We start from the raw sequence: 11,265 nt of genomic DNA, 5'->3' as shown, positions 1-11,265 counted from the left end.
CGCTGATAGCTGTATTGACAGGTGGGTAGGCGTGCTCTGCCAATAGCTAACATTAAAAGTGTCGCCTGCGCATGAGTTGTTTAAAAAAATAACGAACACAAGAAACCAAATTGTTCAACTTACTTTCGAAAACAGTCGACTAAGGAGTATATTTAATGTAAACGCAGAAAATGGTATAGAAACTTATAATCGGTTGACATACATCCGACGATCCGATATTTTACGAGATTTCAGCAATGCGCATAAAACTAACACCTAAGTATGAATAAATGCTGTTTATCGGTTGCCTTTCCAAAACAGTATTTTTACCTTCTCCTCTAATAATGCATTCATGTTAACATACATATGTTCTTATATAATATTTGTATATTTCATTATTAACCAACAAATTATCCAAAAATAATGCCACTCAAATACATATATATTCATGGAAATTCACTTTGGGAGGCCACTTATTTTCCACCACCACCACCACCGCCGCCGCCACCGCCACCGCCTCCTCCACCCCCGCCACCGCCACCAGGATACGGCTGAGGAATTGGACGCGGCTGAGGATTTGGATGAGCTGAAGGTAGATTTGTTCGTTAGAAATTTACTATAGGATTCAAACGACTGCCCCCTCAATCAGCATTTACACTTACCAAGAACCATAGCCAACATGGCCAAAACAAAAACAAAGAGTGCGTACAACTTCATGTTGCAAGCGTTTAGTCCACAATGAACAATAACCAGCGTTACACTTCTATTTATGTGGAAAGCATTGAATGGCGACTTTGTTTTGTTATCAATTTGAGAACAATAGACTTATGAAACTTACGTTATTGCCGACAAGGAGCATTCAACTGAACGGACGCCATAAAAATGGGTTAGGAAATGTGTGAGGTCGTTTTTACATACTTGTTTTACTACTACTTATATACTTATGTATATGCCCTGCAAGAAATTGTGAGACTAATCTCTAAAGAGAGTATTTCGAGATTACTCTCAATCGGGCACAATTGGGCATTAATTAGTCGCAACTAGTCTCATACGGGTATCATACGGGTATTAGTGGAGATCAATTAGGCTCGGCTCATCCCTTACGGGTATAATTGGAGACCAATTAGTCCCCGACTCTTCTCTAACGGGTACTTTTACCGATTTAATGATATGTACGAACTTACTCAATGAAATTTTATGTGCTACGTTGGCACAGAGAGAGTGTCGTCGCTCAACAAAACTGTGAACCCTCGTTCGAATCGCAGATGGCGCAAAGTTTTATTTTTTATTTTTTTTAATTGACTAGTCGCTTTTTATACCTGTTCTCTACATAGGACATACTCAATTAGTCTCTTCATAGGACATACTCAAACGAAAGCGAACAGTTCGTTCCATAAAAAGAGATCAAAAGCGGTATTAGTCGCATGTTCCTTTGTGATTACTCCCGGAGTCATCCCGGATTAGTCGAATTTTTTGCAGGGCGAGTATGCGTATAAAAATATTTATATTTATGTATGTATACATACATATATGTAGGTGTATATGCCAGGGATGGGCGAGGCCGAGACCGATAAGAGCTACATGTAAATTCCAAATGCTACAAAGAGCCACAAAAAAAATTGTATTTTTAAATAAAATTATTATTACAAATGAAAAACATTAATTTTATTATTATTCTAATGAACGTACGATATCTAGATATTAAAGTAAATTCAAAATATCCCTTTGGCCAAATTTTCAAAATTTGGTTTTACGTCAGTTAAAACCGGTCGTAACAATTCTGTGAAATTTTGGTTAGTCAATAGATACGTTCGTTTAAATCTCCAGTAAAATATGTCCAACAGCAAAATTCCTGCGAAATGTCATCTATTCTCTCACAATAGAAAAATATCCAAAATATTACGCGAACAGAAAATTTGCAGAAACTTACAAGTTAGACGAACAGCTGATACATTCAAAAGTTTAAATTTGAAAACGTAAGAAAACAAATCCCGAAGTCTTATCCTGACACAGTGCACTGACTAAACGAGTAATTACTTACTTCTTACAAGGTTTTAACTTCCAAACCAACAAATTCAATTTACGGATTTGCGTAAATTCCAACCAGCTGTTTTTTATCAGCTGTTTTCTTGTTGGCAAATTGCAGTTGGCAAAAATTTTTCCAGCAGAAACTAGCAGCTTTCCCTCAAAATGAAATGTCATTTTGCTCTCTCAATTTCCCCTACTTTGCAAGTTTTTTGCGTACGCGACCACAAAAAGCTGATAGTTTTTATAACTTTCCATAAATATCAGGTACGCGAACGCAACTAATTGTGAACGGTATTTTGACTTTACGAATTTCATTCTAGAGAACAGGTTTATGTTGCATTTCTGGTGCCTTGTCTTCTTTTAATTCCGAAAAGTCCAACTCTTCTTCGCTTTTCTTAAAAAGGAATATTGCGGATTATGCAAATTCATCCTGAATTATGTTACATAACAAGTAATTTTTAGCAAAAAAAAACCAACTCAAAAAAAAAAATATATATATATATTTCATGATCCACTGATCGGATCTAAACCAGATTAGTACGGGACCACCTCTGAGACACTACCTTACCGATGCAAATCCGATCGAAATCGGTTGACGTGGTCCAAAGTTATACGGTAACATAATCAAAAAGAAATACAAATTCTGACGAACTGATAACCTCCTTTTTTTTGGAAGTCGGTTAAAAAAGGGTTTACGAAGTATGCAAACGTACATTTAAATAATTTCAAATCGGCAAATCTTTTTTCAAAACCTGCTTTTAAATTATGTGCAAAATTTTTTTATAGCCATGGAAAATGATGAAATATTATTTTTTTTGAGATCATAAAAAAAGATGTAGTTCAGCTTCAAAACTTAAAATAATTTGCGACAAATCAAAATAGTTTGTTTCCTTGCAGAAAGCCAATTTTCATTCTCCAATTGCGGGTAATATTCCGATCTGAATTTGCGTATGCGTATATAAATAGAATAAAATAAAAAAAAAAACAATACAATGGAAAAGAATGTCCAGCAAATAAATATGTATTTTAAAAAGTAAAAAGATCCAAAATATTCTAAGCAAAGATAAAGTAAAAAGAGCTAAGCAAAGAGCCGCATTTGGCCCAAATAGCCGCGTTTGCCCACCATTGGTAATTGCTTATACATATTTAAAGATTTGAGAGCAACAAAAATAGAATAACCAGCACCAGAATTACCTACTACTAAGCTACATATGCTAACAATAAAATATTGCCTCATTCGTGAAAATCGCATTATTTTAATGAAAAAAAAAAATGCATGGAAACTTTTTTTGGGTATGTACACAAAATATATAATTTTTAACACAGCCCATTACAAACCTTGCCTTCAATATGGCGACGATTTCACAACCCTCTTTCGAGTAGCATCACATTGAATCTAATACCTTGTTTATACCTACACAAGAACCGCATTAACAAAAAAGCGATTGGACTCAACATATGTATGTTTCTTTACAGCATTTATACCCCTGTCTTTATAGCACACTTGATGAAGTCGTATTAAAAAGTAAACAAAATCTGCTATTTTGATACGAAATTTTTTTAATAAAAAATTTGCGCTGTTGACCGAAATGGAAAAAAACAATAATTGCAATTTATTATAACAATAATTCAAATTTAAAACGGGCTGTATAAACCAGCCTATTTTCACTTCACGTCAAATGAATGATTCGTTTATACTTGTTTTCTAACTGATGTGAGAAACAAAAAACCGATTTGAAAACAAATTGAGCTCAATACACTTTTCCATTTCAACGCGTTTGGAAATTTAGTTTATGCATTCGTTTTGAATCACAGCGAAGTGGGTCAAAGCGCTTTATGTGGCGGTATAAACAAGGTATATGTAAGTATTCATGTTGTCGTTTTCGTTCTAAAGGCCCGTCCACATAGAGCTTCGCTTCAACAGCTGACTATGAATACATGAATTCAAATGCAGCCGACCACTTAGCCAAAATTCGACAACGCTCACGCCAACACAAAGCAAACAGATGGCCAACTCTCAACTTTTCGCGTTTTTTCAATAAAAAAAGAAAGTTGAAAGAAAATTATTGTAATTATAACTATAAATGTAATTATGTGCATTTTCAGAAACCGTAAAGCCTCCTTTCTATTATTGGAGCACTCCCAAAACACTCCATCTAGGTTATCTTCGGATGATTCTAGGAGTCCCAAGGGAGTTAATGTGACTCCGAAATCACTCATTTAAGGAGTCCTAAAGGCACACATTTTTCATATATATTGAAAAGGCACTTTTCTCCCACGGATATGCTCCTTTGGGACTCTTTTCGGAGCCTCCCTAGGAGCATCAGCGCTCCGGACAGGGAGTCCTAATGGTGCACTCTGCGGACTCCGTTGGTTGGCTGGGATGTTACATACATATATGCATGATGTAGAAAGCATGATGTTTAACTGGGAGGAAGTGATAACCAGACATTGAACAAAAGGCTCTAAAAATACGCTTAAATATAAACTTAATCTCAATCAAAGCTCGTTTATTGGTAACCCTATTTATACAGTCAAAGCTCGGATTATTAGCTGTCAAATTTGTTATTCTTGTTTTTCTCACAACTCAAGCAAAATTTCAATTTCTTCTCTATGCCACTGTGGTCACTTTTTTCCGCTAAATTCTGTGGTCATAAGCAATAACTGCCTAAGGCACTCGGCACATTACGCGCCTAATCAAAGTAGAGTAATCGTTTCGTCATACCGAAACGAATGCATGACGACTCGACTTCTGTACACTTGCACGCCGTGCATAAGTCACCAGCTAATAAACACTTTCTACACATAACAAATTTTCTGGACGTTCTTTCGCAACTACGCACTTCCGCAAATATTTCTGCTCCGAAATATTGCATAAACGCTTGTGGTTTAATACAATTTGCACGAATTTTAGCACGTAATCATTCATTTACAATTATTTTCTATTGAATTGACAAATAAATTTTATTTTCAACACAAAAAAGTAAACAAATGATGCTTTCAAAACTGAAAGCGCCTTACAATGTTGGGCGCTTCGATTCATGACGCTTTTATGATTAGGCGAAAACAAGATTTTGAATCGTTATGTACAGAGCTGCATTGAAATACATGTGTTCGGCATATAAGCTTTATACTCTGGTATGCCGAAACGATTACACTACTATGATTAGAAGCTTAATGTGCGGAGTGCCTAAGTCGAAAAAACTGAATTCGAAAAAAAACGTTTTAAAGATTTGGATTGTAATGCTTACCTGATAGGGAAACCAAAATATGCTCGTCTATAACCTTTTAAATAGCCTAGCTGGCGAGATGGGGATTTCACACAAGCACATGGAATAGTAGTTGCATTACATTTGACTTTTTTTCTATTCTTCCCAAAAATAATCGATACAAATGGGTTGGACACTGAAAAGCTTATGAGGATTCATGATCTTTCATTATCTAGTAAAAGTGATTGATTCTTGACCACCAGGTGGACTCAAATAGAAAACCCAAAAAAATAAATGTTTAATGAGTTGAACAATCAACTTAAATTAAAAATCTGCGCAATTTCGATGAACTCGTCTACCGTTTCAACCAAGGCTTCATCACTTTCACTCACACATCTGACTGTGTAATGATCAATCATATTCTTAAAACTTGCTGTTTTCATTTAGTAAAGGTGTTCTTACACGATATGTATTTGCATCTGTAAATGTAACTTTTTCAATACATATGTAATATGTATGTATATCTGTCGAATTCACAGTCTTTATTTAACTATTTAAAAATACGTTCTTTGAAAACGAAATAAACTAAACTCAGATGATTCTATCTGTGTGTCAGATGAAAATAGAAACATTTCTATTTCGTATGTACGTGCATCTGCTTTGTATAGAAACAAATCTAATTTGCCTTTGTTGACATTTCCATATGTAAAAATGGCTTATCATGTAAGAACACCTTAAGTACAAGATACATATATTTTCTTAATATTCCATTATTCATTCTGTATTCAAAATCTCTGATTATAATGTAGAGATCGGGCATTGTGCTTTCACAATAAAATCTGTTTTGAATCATACTCATTGTTTTAATTTATCCATAAAGATAATTTAAATTACTTCTCGATTTTACGTACCTAAAAACACTTCTGTGTTAAATAATTTTCCTATAAATAAAGAATTCCGTTCGTTGACTGTTCACTGATCATTTAAGACTTTAAGACATGAAGTTCCAACTTTTCGTAATTTGTGTGACGGCCATACTCGTAATGAATTTTGGTAAATACATATACGACTTTAAACACTGGCGTGGAAGCATTAAACTTTTAGATTCTCAACAGAATGTACATTTATATTTGTATACTATATGCTTTATTTTATTTACGTAGGTGGCTTTGGAGGTAGAGGTGGCCGCGGCAGTAGCCGTAGCGGTGGCGGTGGCGGAGGTGGTGGAGGCTTCGGTGGAGGAGGAGGAGGAGGTGGCGGTGGAAAATAAATATAATTGTGCAACAATTTTGTAGTTATAAATAAATTATTGGTAAGGAAAATTATAATAAAATTAGAAAAGTAATTACTACAAATATATATATGTATATGTATATATATGTATCAAGATATATGTATATCTACATCAGTGTGGTCCAAAATAAGTTAAGTCTGAATTTTAATGATCTCACCACCTAGGAAATTTCTAAAAAAAAAAAAATATATATACCCCTGTTTTTTATTTTGAAATCAACAAATATTTCGGGGTCACTCAAAGCGCTCAAAGTTTTCCAGTATTTTATATGGAGAAAAGAATGTTTAGTAGAAATGGTATACATAGAATTGTTGAAAATTTTTCTATCGGAAAACTCCGCTTCTTTTCAGGCCACTTCCAAAAATAATACGCAATTGTTTATTAAACCATTTTTATACCCGAGCGCACTTGTGCACAAGGGTATATTAATTTTGTTCACATAACGGTTGTTTGTAACAGCCAAAACGAATCGAGATAGATATAGACAAATGTATACATAAATGATCAGGATGAAAAAAGAAATCGATTAAGCCATACCGGCTACAATATTTTAATTACCAGCTCAGAATAGACCTGTTAATTAGGGTTGCCGATCATACTAAAGTATATAATATTGTACTATTTTTCCAATCGGATTACTATATACTGTTGGAAAAAAATATAGTACACGAAAATACTATATTTCTTCAGTTTTAAATATAAATATATAACAATAATTTGCAAGAAAAAGTGTGTATTAAAATGGATGACCTTTATATTGAAATAATAATATTAAATGAAATATTCTTTAAAGTAAAGTGAGTTTATAATCAATAGAGGCAACATATTTTTAAAAACTTTAAGAAAGAATTAACAAAATTACTTAAAATTATTTCTTTTCCACTCTCTATTCCACCAACTTCGGCATTCACAGGAAGAACTTTTTCCATTACCTAAAAAGTGTTTTTACTTTTTCTTTAAATAAAATACTATATATACTTGAAGTGTACTATATTTTTCCGATATTTTTGAAAAAATACTATAAATATCTTAGAAAACGTTGGCAACCCTACTTCTAATATGTATGTATGGCAAAAAAAATATCATTGTCATCACTGGATTACTTATGTTTAAGTGCACATAAGTATGTATACCTGCAGACGGCTTACAAATAGTGTGCCCACAGGTAGTATATACTTCCTATGGTTAACAATTACATTAAATTTTAGCGCTCTAAATCAATGCCGACCAAAACGTGTTGAGTTGACTTCCTAGATTATGTTTATACCTACGAAAAACCAGATTAACAAAAATCTGATTCAACATATACTTCTTTCAAACATTTATTCCTGTGTCTTTATAGCAAATTCTATGAAATTTTGTTTACGCGTTTTGAATCAAAGCGAACTGAGTCAAAGCGTTTTATGTGTCGTTATAAACAAGGTATGTACTAAGGCATCAAATCCCGGACACTTTTATGATCTTAAATTTCGTGATCTTAAATTGGTAATCCCGAGATCCCCGCATATTTCGGGATATTAATAATAATAATAATAATAGATTGGCGCTTACACATACGTTAGTGGTTGGCCGAGCTTCTCCTCCGGTTTGTGGCGTGCGCCTTGATGTTTTCACACAAAGCGGAGGGACCTACAGTTTTACGCCGACTCCGAACGGCGATTGTATTTTAATGAGAAGCTGTTTTTCATGACAGAAATACACTCGGAGGTTTGCCTTTGCCTGCCGAGGGGCGACCGCCGTTAAGAAAAAAACTTGTTTCTAAATTTTTTTGCGATGTTGCGTTGACCAGGGTTTGAACCCAGGCACTGCTTTCCACTACACCACAGCGGGATATTATTACCATTAATTAAAATATGCTAACAAACTAGTTTTGTTGTCTTTCTTTAGTGCGAATACTAGAAATAAAAATAAATTTGTGTTTTTAAGCAAAGATATAAATGTCTTTATTTTATATCAGTTTAAAAAGCTAATTACAAACTGAATAAACTAAAAACAATGGAGTTGAAATTCACTCATTATGCAGTCGCAGTCATTTTTACAAAAAGTAAAAAATAGGAGATCATCTTTACATTGACATATAATTTTTATACATATACATACACCTGTATGTGTAGTAAAATTAGTATACCACAACATATGTATATATGCATATATACAAGTCGGACGAATTTGGTAAACGTGACGTGACGTCATGTCTCCGATTCGCCTCAAATTTTTTTGTATGGGTTCTATACATGAAATAAGCCAACACGTATTGGAGGATTTTTTCTTTTTTTCTTCGGAGCTATGATCTGTCGAAGTTCGAATTTTTTCGTGATTCTGACCATTCATGTACTTCTTCAAATCGTTATATCTCGGGCTCTACTCATCGTAGAGACTTCCTCTTAACGTCGTTTTGAAGATATATATGATTGTCCTAAAGTTAACCTAGCTATTAGCAGTTGAACTTTTTTAAGTTGATTTGCACACCAGTAAACTTGGGATTTAAAATTACACCATCGTAATCCTTGTTTAATTTTCTAAAAAAAAACCTGTTTCAAAAAAATTGAGGTTTTTCAAGAACTATTTTTAAAATATTCTTTTTTTTATGTGGTGATCTCCGAAATAGCTGCTATAACTTCTACCGCTAAGACTTTGTTGCTTTTCCAATTTTTCCTAATAAGCAATCGTGGTACAAAGCTCAATAAAAATATTAAAAATAAAATGATAATAAGCCACAATAACATTGACAAAGACGAGGTGGTTTATTTTGTGAGAGTCAACAATGAATTCTCTATGATGAACATAATCACAAAAAAAAAATAAAATTTGACAGATCATATATCCGAAGAAAAAGGAAAAATTTAAATCCAGTCGAAATTCAGACACTAAATTTGGTGTCCGATATATATGTTATATGTATATATGTAATATAACATAGTATAATAGTAGTTTTGGAATTGTAATATATTATTTGATTATTTGTAGGGTTTAATTTTATAGTGCTTGTATGCCATGATAGTGTCTGAATGTCGTTTTATTTTAATTTGGTTGTAAATTAAATTATATCCCGGCACACCGGGATCCCGAGGGCTTGATCCCGGGATTTCGGGAATCCAAAATGGACTCGGGACTTCTGGGATTCGGGATCACAGTTCGTTCACCATCTGAAACCTTTTAACAAAAAGCTCTTTTAAATGAACTGCCTTATACAAATTTTAACGGCATTGCTTTGTTTAATATGTAATTGTATTCTGTTTCCCGTATTAATGCGAGTAGTAAGAAAGGCAGGCATGTGCAGTCAGACATATCGGTCTTTACGTCAGTTATGCATATTTGAAAACAATTTGGTTGGATGTAAAGCTATTGTATTTCTATATTTAAAATGGGCCAGACGTAATTTCCAATATCAAAATTTTTACAATTTCTAGAATAGGAGTCAAAAACACCAAGATTTACATCCGGTTAACCATCTCAAAAGTGATGGCCCATTCAGATAAAGTTAAAAATATTTACCAGAAATGCCTATTATTATTTATATTCCTTTGACACATTTTGGTTTTCTAGAAATTCATTAGACGTCTTTGACTAAAACATAAATAGACAACACATTTCTTTAGTTTGACCAAAGCAAACATTTTTATGAATTGTTTTATTTTTATTTCAAATACAACTATATTTACAGGGACCTTAGAAACTATTGCATCTCAAAATTGTTGAAGTAAATAATTACTTTCCACCACCGCCGCCACCGCCTCCCCAACCTCCTCCGCCTCCACCGCCACCTCCTGACCAAGGACCACGACCACCTGACCAAGGGCCACCGCCGCCACCATTAACAGAAAGAGCCTCTGGATTTGGGTAAGCTAAGGGTTTGAAGAAGTTTTTAATACTTAATAGAAAATACATACACACATATGTATGTATGGACTACGTATGCAAGTAAATTTAACTCACCCATAACAATCGTAAATATACCTAGAACAAAAGCAATAATTACTTGGAGCTTCATGTTGTCGGCTGTAATGTTGATCTGATTAAATCACTACCGTATTTATATGAAAATCTTGAAATGGGAAAGTTGTCCATCAGTACACTTAAAGAAATGTGTATTAGTATATTTTGCAAGCATCTATTAAATTTATATATGTATGCATGGATACATTTACATTGTTTTCATGCTTTTTTCTATAAGTGTATGTAAATATTGTATCGTTGAGTTAATAAGTTGAAAACTAATTTACTATTATATACATTTATTTTACAATAAAAGCCTACAGTTAAGCTTCGCTTTAAAGATACACAAATTCCGATAGAACATTTTTCTCAGTGGACTTAGGTGATAATATTAAGTTACATGCTGTTGAATTGATATGAGTGGGAATTTCAAAAAACCTATCAAAGTTAATGGTGAGAGTGATAAGTATTTGCGAAATATTATTTATTTAATTTCTATTTTACAAAAATGTAATCAATATGAAATAAATAAACTGCATAACTTGTCTGTTTCGAATATTTATATTAGGATGCATCATTTTCCATAGAAAAAAGGCAGTACTGTTTCTTCTCTCGCAATTAATAAACATTTATTATATTATAAGTCAACGGCCAAACTATTTCGGAAAAATTTTATGATTTAGGTGTGCTGCGCCCAGTTGAAAATTCCTAAAAAAGAATTAGTTATTTTAATAAAATTTGTTTTAAAAATATTTTTTTCTAAAAAAAGAAGAGTTTAAACTTACAAATTATGCATACAAATGCGTTCTCAAATCGGTC

General features: G+C 33.3%; 2 protein-coding genes across 2 annotated transcripts; both read right to left on the bottom strand.

Annotated features, from left to right (window-relative positions):
• Positions 1-283: 283 nt before the first annotated feature.
• On the bottom strand, positions 284-853 carry LOC108365354 (glycine-rich selenoprotein-like). The gene is made up of 3 exons (XM_017619359.1): positions 818-853; positions 642-742; positions 284-565 (listed from the first exon to the last, which is right to left on the bottom strand). Exons 2-3 carry the CDS (start codon positions 694-696, stop codon positions 453-455), a joined length of 168 nt encoding a protein of 55 aa, XP_017474848.1. The 5' UTR covers positions 697-742; positions 818-853; the 3' UTR covers positions 284-452.
• A 9,247-nt stretch (positions 854-10,100) lies between these two features.
• Positions 10,101-10,526, bottom strand: LOC108365353 (glycine-rich RNA-binding protein 1-like). Its single transcript, XM_017619357.1, has 2 exons — positions 10,447-10,526; positions 10,101-10,355 (listed from the first exon to the last, which is right to left on the bottom strand). Exons 1-2 carry the CDS (start codon positions 10,499-10,501, stop codon positions 10,219-10,221), a joined length of 192 nt encoding a protein of 63 aa, XP_017474846.1. The 5' UTR covers positions 10,502-10,526; the 3' UTR covers positions 10,101-10,218.
• Positions 10,527-11,265: the final 739 nt, after the last annotated feature.

The sequence above is a fragment of the Rhagoletis zephyria genome, unplaced genomic scaffold (assembly GCF_001687245.7).
Source record: "Rhagoletis zephyria isolate East Lansing unplaced genomic scaffold, Rhagoletis_zephyria_1.1 Rzeph_scaffold_01850, whole genome shotgun sequence".
In the NCBI taxonomy this organism is placed as follows: Eukaryota; Metazoa; Arthropoda; class Insecta; order Diptera; family Tephritidae; genus Rhagoletis; species Rhagoletis zephyria.
This window is presented reverse-complemented; position numbering and strand designations above follow the sequence as displayed.